A 21,348-nucleotide genomic window follows, 5' to 3' on the forward strand; every position below is an offset into this window, starting at 1 on the left:
TCCTATGTGTGTCGTTCTCCTGTGTGTGTCGTTCTCCTGTGTGTGACGTTCTCCTCTCTGTGTCATGTTCCCCTGTGTGTGACGTTCTCCTCTCTGTGTCATGTTCTCCTGTGTGTGTCGTTCTCCTGTGTGTGTCGTTCTCCTGTGTGTGACGTTCTCCTGTGTGTGTCGTTCTCCTGTGTGTGTCGTTCTCCTGTGTGTGACGTTCTCCTATGTGTGTCGTTCTCCTGTGTGTGTCGTTCTCCTGTGTGTGTCGTTCTCCTATGTGTGACGTTCTCCTGTGTGTGAGGTTCTCCTGTGTGTCATTCTCCTGTGTGTCGCTCTCCTGTGTGTGATGTTCTCCTGTGTGTGACGTTCTCCCGAGTGACGTTCTCCTGTGTGTGACGTTCTCCTGTGTGTGACGTTCTCCCGAGTGACGTTCCCCTGTGTGTCGTTCTCCTGTGTGTGACATTCTCCTCTCTGTGTCATGTTCTCCTGTGTGTGTCGTTCTCCTGTGTGTGACGTTCTCCTCTCTGTGTCATGTTCCCCTGTGTGACGTTGTCCCGTGTGTGACGTTCTCCTGTGTTTGACGTTCTCCTCTCTGTGTCATGTTCTCCTGTGTGTGTCGTTCTCCTGTGTGTGACGTTCTCCTGTGTGTGTCGTTCTCCTGTGTGTGTCGTTCTCCTGTGTGTGACGTTCTCCTCTCTGTGTCATGTTCTCCTGTGTGTGTCGTTCTCCTGTGTGTGACGTTCTCCTCTCTGTGTCATGTTCCCCTGTGTGACGTTGTCCCGTGTGTGACGTTCCCCTGTGTGTGATGTTCCCCTGTGTGTGACGTTGTCCCGTGTGTGTTGTTCTCCTGTGTTTGACGTTCTCCCGTGTGTGACGTTCTCCTCTCTGTGTCATGTTCTCCTGTGTGTGTCGTTCTCCTGTGTGTGTCGTTCTCCTGTGTGTGACGTTCTCCTCTCTGTGTCATGTTCCCCTGTGTGACGTTGTCCCGTGTGTGACGTTCCCCTGTGTGTGACGTTCCCCTGTGTGTGACGTTGTCCCGTGTGTGTTGTTCTCCTGTGTTTGACGTTCTCCCGTGTGTGACGTTCTCCTCTCTGTGTCATGTTCTCCTGTGTGTGACGTTCTCCTGTGTGTGTCGTTCTCCTGTGTGTGTCGTTCTCCTGTGTGTGACGTTCTCCTATGTGTGTCGTTCTCCTGTGTGTGTCGTTCTCCTGTGTGTGTCGTTCTCCTATGTGTGACGTTCTCCTGTGTGTGAGGTTCTCCTGTGTGTCATTCTCCTGTGTGTCGCTCTCCTGTGTGTGATGTTCTCCTGTGTGTGACGTTCTCCCGAGTGACGTTCTCCTGTGTGTGACGTTCTCCTGTGTGTGACGTTCTCCCGAGTGACGTTCCCCTGTGTGTCGTTCTCCTGTGTGTGACATTCTCCTCTCTGTGTCATGTTCTCCTGTGTGTGTCGTTCTCCTGTGTGTGACATTCTCCTCTCTGTGTCATGTTCTCCTGTGTGTGTCGTTCTCCTGTGTGTGTCGTTCTCCTGTGTGTGACGTTCTCCTATGTGTGTCGTTCTCCTGTGTGTGTCGTTCTCCTGTGTGTGACGTTCTCCTCTCTGTGTCATGTTCTCCTGTGTGTGACATTCTCCTCTCTGTGTCATGTTCTCCTGTGTGTGTCGTTCTCCTGTGTGTGTCGTTCTCCTGTGTGTGACGTTCTCCTATGTGTGTCGTTCTCCTGTGTGTGTCGTTCTCCTGTGTGTGACGTTCTCCTCTCTGTGTCATGTTCCCCTGTGTGTGACGTTCTCCTCTCTGTGTCATGTTCTCCTGTGTGTGTCGTTCTCCTGTGTGTGACGTTCTCCTGTGTGTGTCGTTCTCCTGTGTGTGTCGTTCTCCTGTGTGTGACGTTCTCCTCTCTGTGTCATGTTCCCCTGTGTGACGTTGTCCCGTGTGTGACGTTCCCCTGTGTGTGACGTTCCCCTGTGTGTGACGTTGTCCCGTGTGTGTTGTTCTCCTGTCTTTGACGTTCTCCCGTGTGTGACGTTCTGTTTCGTGTTTCAGATCGATGAGGAGCATCAGACCCAGATTGAGCTGGAAATCAGCCTCATCACCACCTGGAAGGACACTCAGGTACACAAACTCACTCTTGCACAGACACACAGGTGAACCGTAGAACGTGGAACATGTGTTAAGTGTTTCATTCAGCGTCCTGATCTCTGGGACCAATGTGATCATCCGTCTCTATCCCAGCATCCTCCTCTGTTGCCCACCCTCTGCATGTCCTCCTTCACTACACCCATGAACCTTCTCTGAGGCCTTCCTCCTCTCCTCCTGCCTGGCAGCTCCATCTTCATCATCCTTTGTGCGATGCGTTCCCTCAGCCGGTCTTCGGCGGTTCCTTTTAAAGTTTAGCTGATTTTGCCGTTTTGCCTGATTGGTTGATTCTGTACAGCTCTCTCAGGCCGGTGATCTGATCATTGAAATCTATCTGGAGATGAAGATACCTGACTGCTGCATAACTCTCAAAGTAAGGCTGGGCATCCTTAATCAGAACTTTTATTGATAGCGATAATGACGATTACTAAAGCTGTGTGACCTCTGACCCCTGCAGGTGTCTCCCACCATGTGTGCTGAGGAGCTGACCAATCAGGTTCTGTACATGAGGAACGTCCCAGCTGGGGACAAAGATGTCTGGATGACGTTCGAGGCCATCGAGGATGGTCAGCTGGGTGAGCAAACACTCCTGTCTCTCTCAGGAGGTCAGAGGTCACCTGTCTCACATGTTGGTTGTTGTCATGTTTCTAGAGCGTCCGTTACACCCCAAAGAGAAGGTCCTGGAGCAGGCTCTGCAGTGGTGTAAGATGGCCGACCCGAGCTCCGCCTACCTGGTGGTGAAGAGGGTCCCTAAAGGAGAAGGCATCACTCTCCTCACCTGTAGGTGGACACAGCTGTGCGATAATAAGCCTCTGATGTTGCATTAATGGCTAACGTGTCCACCTGTGTGTGCCTGTCAGCCTATAAGAGCGAGATCATGAAGGTGGGTCTGCTGAGGTGTCGCGAGGAGCCTCCGAAGCTCCTTCAGGGGACCAGGTTCCAGGAGAGAACGTTCCAGATTCGACACCACAAACTGCTGCTGCTCAAAGACAAGAAGGTAGTCAGGAACAGTAGACAGCAGTAAAACAACAAAAAAACAGTTAAAAAAGAATAGAATAGAATAGATATCATTGTACATGGACAACAAAACTGTAGGCGCTCCACACCAACTGTGGCCGAATAATTAACAAACAAATTCAAATTCAAATTCAAATTTTATTTGTCACACACACACAACCATACACAGTATGACATGGGGGTGAAATGCTTGTAGCTGCGCAATGCCCGACCATTAAATGACAGAAAAAAGATTTACAGTATTTACAATTTACTACAAAAATTACAAATTAACTTAGGAATTTACAGTAAAAATAAAAATAAAAATAAATAAAAATGTGCAAACAGCAGAGAGACATTATAAAGATTATAAATTATAGGAAATTATAGGAAATGTGTGGTGGTGCGTGTGGTGATGTGATGTGTGTGAGAGTCCAGTCTTATAGTGATGTGTGTGGGAGAGTACAGTCCTACACCTGGTTCAGGGCCCGAATAGCCTGGGGGAAGAAGCTCCTCCTCATTCTCTCTGTTTTGGCCTTAAGGGAGCGGAAGCGCTTCCCAGACCTCAACAGTGAGAAGAGTCCATTGTTGGGATGGGAGAGGTCCATCATAATCTTCCTAGCTTTGGACTTGCACCGCTTGGTGTAGATGGACAGCAGGTCAGGGAGCTCTGATTGAATGATGCGTTCGGCTGAGCGCACCACTCTTTGCAGATCTCGTCTGTCCTGCTTGGTGCTGTTCCCAAACCAGGTGCAGATGTTTGCCGTCAGGACGCTCTCGATGGTGCAGCAGTAGAAGTTCTTGAGCACCTTCAGTGGCAGATGGAAGTCTCTAAGTCTTCTGAGGAAGAAGAGACGCTGACGGGCTTTCTTAACCTGGGTGTTGATGTGGCAGGACCATGACAGGTCCTGAGTGATGTGGACACCCAGGTATCGGAAACTGCCCACTCTCTCCACTGGCGTGCCACTGATGATGAGGGGTTTGTAATTCCTCGCCTGCTTTGTGGTGAAGTCCACGATCAGCTCCTTAGTCTTGCTGATGTTTAGGAGGAGGTTATTCTCCTGGCACCAGGTCTCCAGGTTCCTAATCTCCTCCAGGTAGGCCGTCTCGATGTTGTCGGAGATCAGGCCTACAACAACAGTGTCATCAGCAAACTTGACAATGGAGGTGGTGTCTGATGTGGCTACACAGTCATAAGTGTAAGTGTAAACAGGAGGAATATGTACAAAATACTGGAGAACAAGAAGACGAGTAACACCTGGGAAAACCAAAATAAGAACAGAAAACCAGCAAATCTCAGCAAAAGAACAGTAAAAAACAAAAGTCTCACCATCTGTGTCTGCAGAGCATCAAACCTGAGAAGGAGTGGGCTCTGAAGTCCTTAAAGATCTACATCGGCATCCGCAAGAAGCTGAAGGCTCCAACCAGGTAACACACACATACGTCTGGTTTGCTATCCTCGTGGGGACCTCCCATTGACATAATGCTTTCCCTAGCTGCTTACCCTAACCATCAAAAATGAATGACTAACACTGACCCTACACCTAAACCGAACTCAAATGTAGCTTCACACATAAACCACATTTTGAGTGTGAAAAATGGCTTCAACCCCGGGCTGTTGGTCCCCACCAGTATAGTAAGAACCCGTACACACACACACACTCACACACAAACAAACACACAGACACACACACACAGACACACACACAGACACCCACACACACACACTCACACCCATACACACACACACACATACTCACACACACACACACATACTCACACACACATGCACACACACACATGCGCACACACACACTCACACATGCACACACACATGCACACACACACATGCGCACACACACACTCACACATGCACACACACACGCACACACACACATGCACACACACATCCACACACACACACATGCGCACACACACACTCACACATGCACACACACACGCACACACACACATGCACTCACACATGCACACACACACACACACTCCTGCGGTCTGAACTGAGCAGTGAGCGTCAGAGGCTGATGGCTTGTGTGTTTCCTGTGCAGGTGGGGCTTCACAGTGATGTCAGACAAACACCAGCTGTAAGTATCAGGGCTCACCTGTCCTCCTCACCGTCACATTCACCTGCAGCAGCTGATGTTTGACTCAGTCACACGTGGACGTCGTGCATTAAAATAAAAGCTCTGAGGGTTTGAGTTTTGCATGAAGTCAAAAGTATCTGCCCCTCCCCTCCACCAGGTACCTGTGCTGCAGCAGCGAGGCCGAGCTGTGGGATTGGATCACGAGCCTTCTCAGAGCTCAGGTACGTTTACCTGCACACTGGTCTGGGATCAGCCGTCGCTCCTGTGCTGGCCATCATGGATGTGCTTCTGTTGCAGAACGATGACCCGGGTCCTCCAGTGCTGCGCCGCCACTCCTCCTCTGACATCTCCAAGCAGAAGTTTGGAACAATGCCGCTTGTCCCCATCAGAGGAGACGAGAGCAACAGCATCATGCTGTCGGCCAATCAGACGCTGGTTAGAGTCCAACTCTCTCAGCTGTTTCTCAGACATGCTCAGTAAACTGTCACAGGTTAAATGCAAAACTCGTCATCTGTACTTTGTCTTCCCCCTGCAGAGGAAACTACACGACCGGAGAACTCTCTCCATGTACTTTGTAAGTACTCTGTACTTCCTCTCGTCTCACTCGTGAGCCTGTAGTAAACGCTGGGGGGGCGGGGTTTAACCTTGGGTCTCGTGTGTGTCTCCAGCCCATGAAGGTCCAGCAGGACTCGTTCGAGGAACGCTCGGAGTCTCCTGACCTGCCTGAGCCGCTCTACGAGGAGGTCGGCGACTTCGGCCTGCAGGTCCTGAAGTCTCTGGAGACCAGCTTCCTGTCCAGCAGCATCGCAGAGACCCAGGAAGTGCCAGACCACCCCCCACTCAGGTTGGTTCCCGTGGAGTCCAGAGATTTGGATCACATGATCATCCCGGAAGTAGTCCGGATGGCGAGAGGCTCCGTGGAGACTCTGGAGCAGAGCAGCAGCAGTAGCGGAGGAGCCGGCGGAGGCGATGGAGATGCAGGCTCTCCAGATTCAGATGCCGCCAGCCAGCCTGCAGTGAGAAGCAGGCAGACGCTGATGGGAGTCTGCACGCCATCGCAGGAACTGCTCCTGCAAGAGCTGTCCACCGCCTTCATCAAGAATACCACGGAGGAGGAGCGGGAGGAAGAGGAGAGGCCCTACGATGTCTGAGGACAAAACGGTGGGGTCACATGATCTCCCTCCATTCACAGCACGCCAGCAGTCGACCCAAGGTGGCCATTCAGGTTACAGAGACAACGATCACATGACCTCATACAGGACCCGTCAGGCAGACTTTACTGTAAAAGCTGCGGCTGAGGAGGGCCATGTAATGCGGCCGCCTGTAGGTGATTGGAGCTCAGTTCGGGGCTGTGCTAACATCAGCGGCTCTCTGACTTTTTCAGCCTGTGTGAAGCGTCCTCTGCAACCAGGAGAGGGCGCTGTATCAGTTTGTACTTAACAGACTGAGAGCTGAGTCGTTCTCTTTATGTAACAGGAAGTTTGATCACACGTGTTTAATTGTGAATGACTCACCAACGGTGAAAAATGTTTTTATGATATTTTAATGTTTCCAACAAGTCTAATCTGATATCTCACATCAGTAACCTTCTCTAAACTGTCAGTTCAAATACTCGATGAAGCTCACACAGGTAAAGGAGGAAGGTGTCACGGGACTCAGTAACAGGTAACCCGCAGCGCTGTTCCTGCGGATGTGTTTAAATAAAGTTAGAAGAGAATAAGTGACAGAGAGCCGGCTTCAGTGACGACTCTGGGATTACACATCAGATTACACAAACGATGACATCATAGAAACGCAGCGCTGAGAGATTAAATTGAAGTAAACGAGCTGCAACATGTGGAACAAATCAAACTGTGAACACAGTTGGTCACATCTAAACGCAGGCGCCTCATTGGTCAGTTCTACACGTCTGTGTGTAAAGTGACCAATGAGGCGCCTGCCTCAGTCTTAAATTGGCTGTCTGGAAGTCATGCGTTGGTTTGGCGCCTCCTGCTGGGACAGTGTAACGTCTTCTTCCTGTCGCTCTGTCAGCGCTAATGCTGCATTTCCTGTGAGGACTTCATAATAAAAGTCATGTGATGATCCAGCTGGAGTTCATAGTACTGCAGTACTTCCATCAGTTATCACTTTGTATTAGTTTGGAAGCTGTATGAACATTTTTATAGACGTGTTATTCATATAAAAACACTTGTAAACATATCTGCAGTAACACACACGTGTGTATTTATGGGAGTGTTTCCCAGTAGCCACAGTGTTCCAGTAAAGCTGCTGGTGAGGACAGACTGGCCTCACTGGTTTGTGTTGCTGAAACCTCCGTGTGCTCATGTTCCTGTACAGATTTGGGATGTGTTATTAAACTGCTGGTTTGCTGCAAACTGATTGGTTCAGAGCTGTCATGCCTTATCCAATATTTCCTCTTATTATGAAAAGCTTCCTCTTGATGCTTTGGCAGGATGTGATGCAGAGAGCGAGCAGCAGGTATTCAAACATTCTGCAGGGAAGTCTTCTTACAGAGAAACTGCTTCCTCCGAGGGAAGGGTCCTCGTGTCAGAGTGTGGACAGCCTCTCAAAGAAGCTGAATTAATCAGATCTGAGAGCAAACTCGAACACAAAGATCACATCCAACTTTATTTATTCAGACTTTCCTAACAAAGACACAAATTTCCCAAAGGAACGTCATAACTGTACCGGCACTGTTAGCAATCCATCCAGAACCTCACAGGGAACCCACAGCATCAGTTTGTCAGCTAAAATACCAGCTGACTGATCACAGGGTGGGGTCAGTGATGGTCGGTTTTCACACGGACCTCTGTTTCACAGTCAACAGGTTCGCCACCTGCTGGATTTTAGAAGGAACACGCTTCCATGTTGGCTTCACTCTTAAGATCAGGAAGCTACGTCCAATTTTTAGACTTTATCACTTCTAAACTGACAAGTTATTAAACATGAAGCAAAGACCATGACCCCACCCGCTGGCTTTTAAAGAGCTCTGTAGTTATCTCAGTGTCCATCGTCTCTCCTGGTCCATCACTCTGTGGAGAAACACAAGCTCCAGCAGCTGAGGAGGGTGTGCATGTTTCCGGAATCAGTAACAGCTCACAGGTGAACAGGATGTATGCAGGTAAACCGGAGAGTCCGTCGAGCTGAGGTTTCATGAGGATAATGTCGATATGTGCATGCATTTGTGCGAGCTGCAGATGGAGACATTGTTTGCTGAGGTCTTCAGTCTTGTGAAACCGCCTGACACTCTGGCAGACAGACACAGACACCCTTAACCTGAAACACTGGCACAGGTTAACGTGGAGTCGAAGTCTGAATAGAACAGAATAGAATTCAACTTTATTGTCATTGCACATGTCCAAGTACAAGGCAACCAAATGCAGTTTGCATCCATCCAGAAAGTGCTTCAGCAATAATACAGATATATTACAGAATATGGATCTATGTTACAGTGTACAGGGTATGAAGGTATGTTATGAATATGCTATAACTACAAGCTACGCACAGGCTATGAACAGTCTGTTTACACACCATGAAGGAGGCGGAGCCATGAGTGAGACTTTGAACTCATGCACTGTTCCTTTAACCTTTAACCTTGAGACCTCAGAATTAGGGAGACATTCAAAAGGGCTGTTGGGGGGTGGCACATATATATATATATATATATATATATATATATATGTATATGTGTATGTATATGTATGTATGTGTGTATGTATATGTATATATATATGTGTATATATATATGTATGTATATATATATATATATATGTATGTATATATATATATATATATATATATATATATATATATATAAACTTGAATTTTACAGTGTTTATTTATCGGATAAAAATGTCACCGTTATTATTGGCTGGCCGGAAACAGCGGGGGTGTCCAAATTCAGAAGCTGCATCCTTCTGAGGACCTGGCCTTCGCGGTCTAAGTGGACCGGGTCCTCCGAAAGCTGTGTAGGCCGGAAGTGAGCGACGGTCTAGCCTTCAGAATTACGTCACGAGCTCTCTCGGTGGAGTCACCTTGCTATCGAAAATATAACCGGACGCTGGCGTAAATTTTTGGCCGTCTCACACTTCTGTTTAATCAGTTTTCTGTTTGACGTTTATTCAGCTGTGTGAAAACACCCGGAGGAACCCTCCCGAGGGATTAATAAAGTTAAATTTAATTTAATCTAATCTAATAACTTTGATCTCTGCCAAACCGATTTACTCACGAACAAATAAAACACTGAAAAAAGCCAAACAATAACATTTTTAAGTTATCAAAGTGACTTATATATCATGTTTAACCTGATAGCCAAAGACCGCGGGGGTTTGAAAACGATGTGCCGGGAGTTTGCTGTTCTTGTCGGTTCAGATATTTGAAGTTTACACAGCTACATTCTTGCCTGAAAATATGTTAAAAGTTTATTTTGCGACCCAGAAAGAGCAATAAGAGTAATATTAAAACTAAGTAGCTGCCGCCATTGTTGGAAACCGCAATTGGCTGGGCCGTGCTATGAATTCTGTGATATGGTTTTTCAATTTTGTTGTCCGGGTGGAAAATCGGGAGAATGGAGGTTTTCGGGAGGGGCACTGAAATTCGGGATTCTCCCAGAAAAATTGGGAGGGTTGGCATGTATGAGCAGGAGCCCTTCATCAAAACACCTGATCAACAAACTCTGAAGTCCTTTTCTACATGGAGGCCATCTGCAACAAACAGAGGTGACTCTGAAGGGGGGGCGTGGGGTGTACCAGACCATGTTTATTTCACGGCTTTCATAACATTTTCCAGATTGAAAGTGAAATAATATAAAATATTGTAGTAATTAAATTGCATTAACATTTCAAAATGAAAAAATACAAGCTTTTTTTCCACAAGCCAATAAAAATGTAGACGGGCCATAAAATTGTTGCTTTTGGCTCTCGGATGAGGCGGACGCATTTTTTCTCCTCTCCTCTCCCTTATCTTCCCTGCTTAGTTCTTATGTCCTTGTCTAGTCTTGTGTTTTTTGTATTACTTTCCCTGGAACCCTCTCTCACAGTCTGTTTCTAAAACCTAAAGAGAATTATGGATTTGATCAACTGGTCTCTGAATGCTATTGACACCCTTTTCTCAACGAGAAGTCTGGGCTCGGGAGAGCCAGAGTGCCCTGCAGGGACTTTCCCTGCCGGATACACGATGGACGGGTGGCAGAAATGGAGGGTCGTGTGCCTGGCGGGACTGTCGATCGAGGACGCTGAAGATATCCACCTATTCGAAACCATGATAACAGGGTTCTTGCTGATCGGAGCTGGCTTGGCCCTGGCTTATCGAAGAATTAAGAAAGCAGAACCGGCTGTTCAAACCCCCACAAGGCTGCCCGCTGGGATTGAAACGATGGGACAAGGCGCGACTTCTCAGAAAGGGCTCACTGAAGGCAGCATGGTTAAGACCTTGGAGACGCTTACAGTTGCAGTGAATACTCAGAATAACACCTCTGAATGTATATTGGGTTACATCAAGGAAAGGCCTGCTCAGAATAACACCTTTGAGCGAAAGTTTGATTACATCGTGGAACAGCTGACTGCGGTCGTGAGTTCTCAGAATCGGCTCTCTGAGCAAAATAATGACAAGACCACGGAGCGCAAGTTTGATACCATCATGGGGATGAGCTGAACAAAAACTCCCTGATAACGACTGTGTTTACACTGTTCCTTCCCATTCCATGCAAGGCCACCTGGGTTGGCTGGAAGACTGTTTACTTAGCCTGGCAGGGCGAAGGACACTGTCTCAGCTGAACTATGGACACGCACACACATACATATACACTGATAAGCAGTCACTGACGCATCACCCTCCCTACCCCGGATCCAACGCCACCTCCAACGCTTACCTCCCCTCTGATGTGGACATCAGGTCAGCTGGAGGCGCAGTCGAAGATTGCAGCGGTCCCAGATCAGATGTACACACTGGAACACTTTCCCGTGTTGCTTGTCTGTGTTTATTGTGTTATGGTGTGTTGATACCTGTGCATTCCTGTATTATTCTTTTGTGTTACACATTTCAATGTTTTTTTCCTCGCTACCTAGTCTGACCTGTCTCCCCAATGTGATGTTTGTGTATTGTATGTACGGTCGGCAAGGTCTGTCATCTCGGTTGTGGGCAAAAGACCTGCAACTGACAAATAAAGGCTATCTCATCTCAAACTCGGAGCCACTGACCTGAGGGTTATCAGGTTGGACACTGAATTATTATTCATATTAATTCATGTCCACAGCAGGGGAGTCAAAAATAAAGCCCGGGGGCCAGAATCAGCCCCTCCACAGAGAAAAAACAACCATGCTTCACTTTGTCTTAAACCAGCCCGACATCCTGATGGTGTTGGACAGATGTAGACCACCCTCCATCAGACCGTACACATCAGCCTTTAAGAACCATGTGTTCATACACCACTGCTGTAATTAAGCAGTTAAAGTAATACCAATAATTAAACTATGGCCACCCCTCCCTCAGCCTGCTTCTGCAGGAGGTTTCTTCCTGTGAAGAACAAGTTCTTCCTTCCCACTGCTGCCACTTGCTGCTCATAGGAATGATGGGTTTTTCTATTTTATCCTATTGGTTCATTCTCCTTCAGTGTTCTTCAAAGCTCCTCCCTTTGGAACAGCAAGCGAGGAACAGGGAGCTCTGCAGGTGTCATTGTTAGAAACAGGTGAGTGTGTTTATCCAGTGAGCGGGTCAGATCATCATAAATACTGATAAATGACAGAAAGAGTCACATGATGTGTTTGATTTCCCTATAAAGCAGCGGTCCCCAACCCCCGGGCCGCGGACCGGTACCGGTCCGTGAGTTGTTTGGTACCGGGCCGCGAGAGTTGAGGCTCAGTTGTGAAATGTATGGTTTTCAGGGTTTTTATTGGTTTTCAGCGTTATTTTGTTATCATTTTTATTGTTGATATTGTCAATTTTCCTGGGTCTTGTCACGTGTGTTATGAATAAATCTTCTTTTTTTCAGTACCGGAACTAGTTTTATTTTGTTGTATTTATCCGCGACACCTTAAAGGCCAGTCCATGAAAATAATGTCGGGCATAAACCGGTCCGTGGCGCAAAAAAGGTTGGAGACTGCTGCTCTAAAGGGTCTGCATATGGTCTGCATAAAACTAATAAAGACTGTGCATCTAATGATTAGATGCAGAGAGGTGTATAAACACATAGTGACTGAAGAAGAAACACTACACCTATTGCAGCATAACTAAGGCAGGATTTAGGGTCACCTGATCCAGAGCCTATCCCAGCTACCCCAGGCCGAGAGCTGGGGTACACCCTGGACAGGTCAGCAGTCTGTTGCAGGGTTGACACAGAGAGGTGGACAACAATTTGCACTCAAATTTACACCCATGGGCAATTTACACTCACCTATTAACCTAACTCCACTGACATAATTTATCAAACCTGACAATACATAGATCCAATATGTCATTAAATATACAATAAAAATTATGTCATTACATGTGAGCTTTAAATCTGCAGTTTATCAAGCGTCACTGAGCAGTCCTTCCTTTTATATCTAAGCTATCTTCTTCCTCCTCTGTCCTTCTTTCTTATCTTTCTCCATCTCTGAGTGAAGTTAGCTCTTTCTTTTCTCTCCCTGTGAAACCTGCAGCTGGACCTTTAGCTGCAACACACTGTGAGACAAACTGTTTGTGTGTTGTAGTCCCTGTCAGGACTCTTGCTGCAGCATTTTGGATTAACTGAAGGATTTTCAGGGAGTTTTTAGGACTTCCTGATAATAATGAATTACAGTCATCCAGCCTGGAAGTAATAAATGCATGAACTAGTTTTTCAGCATCACTCTGAGACAGGATATTTTTAACTTTAGAGATGTTGCACAAATGGAAGAAAGCAGTCTTACATATTTGTTTAATATGTGCATTGAAGGAGATGTCCTGGTCAAAAATGACTCCAAGGTTCCTCACAGTGTTACTGGAGGCCAAGGTAATGCCATCCAGAGTAAGAATCTGGTTAGATACCATATTTCTAAGATTTTCAGGGCCGAGTACAATAACCTCAGTTTGATCTGAATTAAGAAGCAGAAAGTTAGCGGCCATCCAGGTCTTTATGTCTTTAAGACATTCCTGCAGTTTAACTAATTGGTGTGTGTTATCTGGCTTTATGGACAGATAGAGTTGGGTGTCATCTGCATAGCAGTGAAAATGTATGCTATGTCTTCTAATGATACTGCCTAAGGGAAGCATGTATAATGTAAACAGAATTGGTCCTAGTGAAAAAACAAATCATTAAACACGTGACATCAGCTGACGTGATCAGAGCCAATAAGAGATCAATATACTGTAGTTCCCCATTTAAAGGAGCAGTCCAACAATTTGAAGACATTTGCGTGACAGTCTGCAGTCAGGTGTCCGTTACTCTGTTCTCCTGGGAGCTGCATGGCATCTCAGGTGGCCTCTGTCGACTGGACATGGACAGCAGGGTGACCTTTGACCTTGGGCCTGATGATAAAGATGACATATTCTTGACCAGAGAGTATGTTTTATCCTCAGAATCGCAGTGGCAGCACAAAGTGCTCTTGGCCTTTTGCCTGAACTCCGTGGACACGTAGTAGAAGATGAACGGGTCGATGCAGCTGTTGAAGGTGCTCACCGCCAAGCTCACCATGTATGGCATGTAGAGGTCCTCTCCATCTCCGTCCAGTGAGCTGTCAGCATAGGTGAGGAGGAGGAGGATGTTGCTCGGCAGCAGAAACACGATGAAGACCAGCAGCACCAGTACCGTCACCCGGATGGCGTGACCGTAGAATTTTTCCCCGGCCAGCAATGTGCGCAACACAGTGCTGTGGCAGTACAGGACGATGGCTAAGGGTAGCAGGAAGCAGGTGGCGAACAGGGTGGCGAAATACGGCAAGAAGTAGTTCTCATGCTCATCCTCTGGAAGCGCATCGTGGCAAGTGGTGATCTGCAGCGTGCTGACTTCGTAGGTCTGCCGTGACAACAGCAGTGGCAGCATGGCAACCAGAACCACTGTCCACACCACCACTGACATACACAGAGACACCTGCTGGCTGCGCATAGTCCTGGCGCGAAATGGGTGGACCAAAGCGATGTATCGGTCCAGGGCCACAAAGGCCAGACACCACATGGAGCCGTACATGTTGCCGTAAAAGATCGCCATGACAAAGCGACAGAAGGGCTCGCCAAGCTCCCAGTTGTTCCCCCGGAAGTGGTAGACGATCCGAAATGGCAACGCCATGAGTAGCAGGCAGTCGGCCACCGTCAGATTGATGAGCAGCGTGGTGGACGGCAGCTGTTTGGTCCGGAACACCAGAACCCAGAGAGCCAGCAAGTTGGAGGGCAGACCGACCACAAAGGCGAGCAGGTAGAGGATGGGCAGGTACAGGTTGGTGGTTGGAGCCTGGATCTCCTTCAGCTGCTTTTCCTTCAGAGTTGTCCCATTACAGGTAGGCCTGAGCCGGAAGGTCCGCAGACCTGCAGGGACACGACACACATCAGAGCGTAACAGGTCTTCCCTTAACCCGCTAAAACTGATGGGAGCGCGGGCACTCCCATTGGTTTTAGGTCAAACTTTAACCATTTAACCACTGGCTCAATTGCAAAATTCCAACTGTTCCTGAAAGCAGCAACTCTGCACTTGCGTTGCAAGTCGCAACATCCAAATCTCGGCAAATAACACAGAAAACAACAAAAACAAAACAATTTTAAAAAGATGGTAAAAAGAACTCAAGAACCCATATGACTGATAAAATGTCTACAGCTCCATCACACTCACTCACTCTCTCTTCTCTCAGCCAACCTCTGTCTTTGCAGGGCTGCCTGATGTTATCGTAATGACTCCAACTTTACTGAAGAAGTGAAGAGTCGCTGCTTTCAGGAACAGCTGGAATTCTTTCAATTGAGTTACAGATATTTTTTTAAAAAAAACACCTGTCCGATGGCAGCGACAGGTTAGGCTTTGGAGCAGGAGTGGGGAACTCCAACCTCGAGGGCCGGTGTCCTGCAGATTTCAGATCTCACCCTGGGTCAACAGACCAGAATCATATGATTAGTTCATTACCAGGCCTCTGGAGAACTTCAAGACATGTTGAGGAGGTCATTTAGCCATTTAAATCAGCTGTGTTGGATCAAGGACACATCTGAAACCTGCAGGACACCGGCCTCTCCCCCCGTATAGGTATTTCTGCTGTAAAGTTTTAACATGGGTGTCTCTGGGGACTGACTCACTACTGTAGCCACAGCTGGAGGACAGGGGAACTGCAGGTGCATTTTTAATTCCTGGAAAGTGAGTTTTGGTTTTCATTTTTATCAAGTCAAGAAGAAAATACAACTGTTAAAGCAGATATTTACTAAAGACTAACACAGATTTCCTCCACTGGACAGAAATGCAGTTTGATGCTGAACTCTTCTTCCAGACTGTTAAAATAAAAGCTGACAAAGCTCACAGTGGAACAAATCAGTGAAATTCAATCACATGTGAAGACATTTAGACCGCTGTGGTATCCTGGCCTGTCCTCAGAATATCTGTGGTGTGGACACTGATCACCTCCAACACGCAGCCTTGTGTTCTTCCTACAGTTTGATAAATGCCAGTAAAATTGTCAGACTTACAAATGTCTCCAACAGAGGAGGGACATTTCCTTTGTACTGCTCAGCAAACAAGCAGGACTGACTGATATTTATCTTTAAGATATATCAAAGGTTGGTATGAGTCAGTTGTGGCTAAAAGCTAAACTTCCTGTGTTGGGTCCCTGAGTGTGTCCGACTTGCTGAGTTGTTTTTCATACTTTGGGAAACTTCCTGATCAGCCTGAATCATCTACGGCAACTTCGCCCAGCGTGGCTGGGCACCAGTATCAGATTTTCTGTTTGTGCTCAAAGATTTAACGATGTTACACAGAAAGGTCATGTCGCTCCTGCGAGAACCATCATCACTGAACGGTGGCATACTGCCCAAGTTCATTCCAAGACGGCTGCCGAGTGCCAAGACCTCTTTTAAAAAGACTTATTGGAGCTTGTCGTGTCCTGTTAGCTGCACTTCCTGCTTCCTTTGAGATAAAACTGGACAGCTAACAGAGTGCTCTGTGCTTCTGTTCAGCAGGAACTTCCTTCTCTCTGCAGACCTCTGTACCTCACCTGTCTGTTAAAGACCCACTTTACTTTGGATGAACTCTAACCTTTTACATCCCAAATGGTGAGCTGTGGGATTTTGTTAGTACAGTGTACAAAGACACACAAAGTTATGAGTGAACTGTGTTGGTACTTTACATGCACATTCATTTTCCATAAAGGTTTCCACAAAGCTTCAGTCAAGGGGAACTGGATGTGTTTGTACAGAGGGGGCTAGTGAGGGGGGGTCGCTGATGCCTTGTGATCAGCAGTGCAGACGACCCACCGTCACAGAGAAACCAGAGGGGTGTGACCACAAACAAAATTCAGGACAGCTTCCAGCTACTCAAACCAATCAGAGATGTTGTCAGATGAAATCTATAAAAAACATAAAAGTCTAACAGTAATTAATGTTAAACCACGATTTGAATGAATGATTTTGTGTCTGAGTGCTGCTGTTTATTTCTAATGTTTATTTCCACATTAGAGCTGTAAGACTTTAAACTGGATCCATGGGAACGTTAAAGCTTCCTGTCCCACAGCCTGATGAAGGAGACCTGGAGATCAGGTCAGAGTGAAGTGAATGTGATTGGTTGAACAGGTGTTCAGGTGTGTTCTGTGTTTCCAGCAGAGACTCCTCACCAGAATAGAACCGTGTTCTGCATCAGCACATGATCACATGCAGGTTCAGACAGACTATAATTGATCTTGGACAAGCCTGTAACTTCAGAGACATTTACAATATGATTATTGATTAATGATTGTTGGATGTATCCTTCGTGGCCCAATGTATCCCAGAATTAATTGCGCGGCCCAGCCAATTCCAGTTTTCCTGTTTTTCAGCTTAGTTTTAATATTACTCTTATTACTCTTTCTGGGTCACAAAATAAACTTTTAACATATTTAACAGGCAAGAATGTAGCTGTGTAAACTTCAAATATCTGCTCGGTTTATCAAGATATCACATATTTGTAAAAGTGCTCCAATGTTTTCTGAGACGTCTGTTACCCACCCGCTCGATACGGCACATCGTTTTCAGACCCCCACAGTCTTTGGCTACTCAGGTTAAACATGATATGATATACAAGTCACTCAGATAACTTAAAAATGTTATTGTTTGACTTTTTTCAGTGTTTTATTTGTTCCTGAGTAAATTGGTTTGGCTGAGATTAAAGTTATAGTTTTCACACAGCTGAATAAACATCAAACAGAAAACTGATATTACAGAAGACCTTACTCCAGTGTCCTGTTATATCTTAGCTAGCAAGGAGCAGACGGCTGAGTTTATTAAACTCCTCCGAGGCAGCGGTGCCGCAAACCTAGACTGTCCCATTTCACAGCCGCTCACTTTCGGCGCTCTCGATCTTCGGAGGACCCGGCCCACGTAGACCGTGAAGGCCGGGTCCTCAGGAGGATGTGGCCTCGGAATTGGGGCACAGCTTGTGTCTGTAAAAAGTAATTATTTAAATAAAGTTTACATTGATTGAACAGAGGCGGTGGTTTACGACACCAACTGTCTGCCATCTATAATCCAGTTTTGAGTTCCCTCCCCAGACGCCTTATATGATATTACACACATATACAGCCGGTCCTAACTGAAGGTCATTTAATAAACACAGCAGGTGTCTCTCCTTGTCTGATGACCTCCCCTGGGGATCAATAAAGTATTCTGATTCTGATTCAGTTTAATTTGAGAGGTTTGATTAAACATGTAAATTTTATAAAAGTGTCTTCAAATGCACACAAAGTATTTTCAGACTTTTAAGTTTGTACATGTTTTTTCTCTGCTGTCTAAAGTGTCAGTAAATGATCGACCCTGAGGAGGAGGCACTGCTTCCCTCTGTAAACACTGTGCATCCTCACTCTGTTTAAATGCCCTCAGGTTCAGAAAGCTGCCAGTAAAAACTGTTAGCCTGCCTACGCGCTCACAGGAAGAAGAGAAGAAGACTCACGGATGGCCATAAAAGGACATTCATCTGTGGGGTGAGGAAGAGGAGGAGAGACGCTACAGACGAACGCCAGCAGGCAGACGAAGAGCAGAAGAGTCCCAGTGAGCCCCCTCATTGTTCTTCTTCTTCTTCTTCACTTAGTCACAGCTGCAGCAGATGTTTTTCAGCTCACCTCAGACTAGTACTGACAGTACTCTCTCCCAGTATCAGCGGTACTGGTAGTATTGGTAGTAATGCTGTCAGCAGTAGTCCCGTCTGTGGTCTGAGGCGTTCTGTCTGATCTCAGAGCTGCTGTGCTGTCCCCTCCCCTGGTGATGCAATCCAAGTGTGTGTCTGTGTCTGGTATGTGTGCCTCTGTGAAGACCCGTGCGTGTCTTCCTCTTCTCATTTCAGGCTAGCTGGTTTTGTTTGTAGACTTTTAAAAACTGTTATGTCCTCAGAAATATAGAAGTCCTGACGTACCTGCTTCCTACTACCTCCCCGCCATCCTCTCCACAACCCACACCCAATCAGAGCTCAGCGGGGCAAGCTGCGTTTCTACTCTGAAGCATTTTCCACTTTTACTGCGAAAAGAAAAAAAACATTAAAAAACTGAAACAAGAAACTCTGAAAACTGAAAATCAAAAACAAAACTGAATAAACAACAAAACCTGTAAAACATGATGAGGCTTACCTGCACTGCTCTCACCTGGCCTCACACGGACGTCACACTCAGACGTGCAGCTCTGCTTCAGTCCTCAGAAACTAACTAGTGAGAAACTATCTCCATCTTCCCGAGCGGTTAGCAGCTGATAAGCAGACTTCCCGTCTGTGGCTGATGCAGAAGTTTAGGGCGTTGTTCATGTCCGACGCTCCACACGAGCTCAGGCTCAGATGGCCTCTGTGTGCCCTGCAGAGCACAGCAGGAACATCTGGAAGGAATCATAAAGCAGCAGCTTGAAGAAAATTAAAAATTCAGAGCAAGAAGAAAAGACGACAACACTGCACAAAATAAAACCTGAGAAGGGTCAAAGGTCACCTGCAAAAGAGCAAACTGGACTTTAGCTGCTCTGAAAGGAATCAGTGGCTCTCAGGTCACTAAAACAACCTCATGTACTGCATTTACCTGCACAGGTAAGAGTTTATACAGGAGTGAGATATTTCAGGACGACTGACCTCATCACAAACACTCATGAAGCTTCAGCAGGTCTGCTCCAAAGCAGGGCACCAGCAGCGCCACCTGTGTGATTTACCTGAAGCCACACACACACCTGTGAGCTGCTGTCGGTCAGTGTTGCCTGATAGACTGAGCCCACCTGCATGTACTGACGGTGTCCAGCAGGGGGCGGTGCTGACCGCCTGCTGCTGCTCATTCACGTTGCACTGTTACAGCTGACATCCACAACCTGTCGGTGATCAATAAGCGATCGATGGGCTGTATCCCAATTCTGCAGCCTTAAAGTACGCAGCCTCAACGGTCCTCAAGGGCCGCGTGCTTAAAGACCGCTAAGGCCGGACGTGCGAGGCTTGTTTTTTTGTGGGTTTTTTTTACATGAACTTTATTTAGAACAATAACAATGACAATCTCAAAGAGACAAGCGACATATTGAATCATTCAGAACAGAATCACACCTCCTTTTTCTTTTCTTCCAATCAGAGGAATACACATCACTGCCACAGTGCAGTTGGTATACCACAATGAAATCGACGATAACTGAAAGTAACCATACATACATACACATAGATATATATATACATACATATACATATATGTATATATCTATATATATGCATATACACATGCATACGCACACATCTATACACACACATCTACATAATAATAATAATATAAAAAGATGAATAACCAATACAAAAATAAATAAATAACAATAAAAAAGAAAGAAAAACAAGGAACAGAAATAAAGGAGACAAGGGGTATCATAAAATCTCTAAAAGTGAGGTTCCATAAACAAGACACATAACTTAAATAAGGGGCTAAGAAAAATCAAACTCTTCTAAAAATCTATGCAATTTGATTGCTTGGGGCTTATTTATGAGCTTAAGAGATTTACGGAACAGGGAGAGTTCGTTTTTAAGAGCAGGCCATGAAGGGGGGGATTTAGCATATTTATGAATGTAATACTTTGTTATAATAATGAGATTGTTAACTAAAAACTCACTACTTTTATCCTTAAGGATTACTCCAATTTGAGTATTTTGAAAAGAAAAATCAATATTTCCATACTGGGACAATATTAGGACATGGAGAGATTTCCATAAATCCTGGATTGTCACACACCCATAGAACATGTGCTCTGTTGTTTCCGAAGTTGTTTTAATTCAATTCAATTCAATTCAATTTTATTTATATAGCGCCAAATCACAACAAATGTCGCCTCAAGGCGCTTCATAGATACAGAGAAAAGCCCAACAATCATATGACCCCCTATGAGCAAGCACTTTGGCGACAGTGGGAAGGAAAAACTCCCTTTTAACAGGAAGAAAGCTCCGGCAGAACCAGGCTCAGGGAGGGGCGGCCATCTGCTGCGACCGGTTGGGGTGAGAGAAGGAAGACAGGATAAAGACATGCTGTGGAAGAGAGACAGAGATTAATAACAGATACGATTCAATACAGAGAGGTCTGTTAATACATAGTGAGTGAGAAAGGTGACTGGAAAGGAAAAACTCAATGCATCATGGGAATCCCCCGGCAGCCTACGTCTATTGCAGCATAACTAAGGGAGGATTCAGGGTCACCTGGTCCAGCCCTAACTATATGCTTTAGCAAAAAGGAAGGTTTTAAGCCTAATCTTAAAAGTAGAGATAGTGTCTGTCTCCTGAATCCAAACTGGAAGCTGGTTCCACAGAAGAGGGGCCTGAAAACTGAAGGCTCTCCCTCCCATTCTACTTTTAAATACTCTAGGAACAACAAGTAGGCCTGCAGAGCGAGAGCGAAGTGCTCTAATAGGGTGATATGGTACTACAAGGTCATTAAGATAAGATGGGGCCTGATTATTTAAGACCTTGTATGTGAGGAGCAGGATTTTGAATTCAATTCTGGATTTAACAGGAAGCCAATGAAGGGAAGCCA

The 21,348-nt window shown here is 46.2% G+C and overlaps 3 protein-coding genes across 5 annotated transcripts in view; 1 reads left to right on the forward strand and 2 right to left on the reverse strand.

Annotated features, from left to right (window-relative positions):
- Positions 1 to 7,593, forward strand: part of arap3 (ArfGAP with RhoGAP domain, ankyrin repeat and PH domain 3) — a 40,489-nt gene extending 32,896 nt beyond the window's left edge. For all 3 annotated transcript variants that reach the window (XM_085183392.1, XM_085183382.1, XM_085183399.1), the window contains 11 exons: positions 2,028 to 2,096; positions 2,419 to 2,493; positions 2,578 to 2,695; positions 2,772 to 2,900; positions 2,981 to 3,117; positions 4,462 to 4,544; positions 5,183 to 5,218; positions 5,376 to 5,439; positions 5,516 to 5,653; positions 5,754 to 5,792; positions 5,887 to 7,593. In XM_085183392.1, the coding sequence (XP_085039518.1) occupies positions 2,028 to 2,096; positions 2,419 to 2,493; positions 2,578 to 2,695; positions 2,772 to 2,900; positions 2,981 to 3,117; positions 4,462 to 4,544; positions 5,183 to 5,218; positions 5,376 to 5,439; positions 5,516 to 5,653; positions 5,754 to 5,792; positions 5,887 to 6,369 (1,371 nt within the window). In that variant the 3' untranslated portion in view covers positions 6,370 to 7,593. The remainder of the gene's footprint in view (positions 1 to 2,027; positions 2,097 to 2,418; positions 2,494 to 2,577; positions 2,696 to 2,771; positions 2,901 to 2,980; positions 3,118 to 4,461; positions 4,545 to 5,182; positions 5,219 to 5,375; positions 5,440 to 5,515; positions 5,654 to 5,753; positions 5,793 to 5,886) is intronic.
- Positions 1 to 21,348, reverse strand: part of polr2b (RNA polymerase II subunit B) — a 221,312-nt gene that overhangs the window by 44,385 nt on the left and 155,579 nt on the right. The gene's annotated exons all lie outside the window — the stretch shown is intronic.
- On the reverse strand, positions 10,122 to 20,587 carry LOC146523768 (proteinase-activated receptor 4). The gene is made up of 3 exons (XM_085183528.1): positions 18,952 to 20,587; positions 18,282 to 18,841; positions 10,122 to 14,695 (listed from the first exon to the last, which is right to left on the reverse strand). Exons 2-3 carry the CDS (start codon positions 18,391 to 18,393, stop codon positions 13,605 to 13,607), a joined length of 1,203 nt encoding a protein of 400 aa, XP_085039654.1. The 5' UTR covers positions 18,394 to 18,841; positions 18,952 to 20,587; the 3' UTR covers positions 10,122 to 13,604.

Source organism: Neolamprologus multifasciatus, chromosome 2 (genome assembly GCF_963576455.1).
Source record: "Neolamprologus multifasciatus chromosome 2, fNeoMul1.2, whole genome shotgun sequence".
In the NCBI taxonomy this organism is placed as follows: Eukaryota; Metazoa; Chordata; class Actinopteri; order Cichliformes; family Cichlidae; genus Neolamprologus; species Neolamprologus multifasciatus.

What these genes read in the sequence shown, in the direction of transcription:
- LOC146523768 (XM_085183528.1), bottom strand. Translation starts at nt 18,393, where the DNA reads ATGAGGGGGCTCACTGGGACTCTTCTGCTCTTCGTCTGCCTGCTGGCG. An exon ending in ATGTCCTTTTATGGCCATCC is followed by an intron (nt 14,696 to 18,281) that starts GTGAGTCTTCTT and finishes GTGTCCCTGCAG; the next exon opens with GTCTGCGGACCTTCCGGCTC.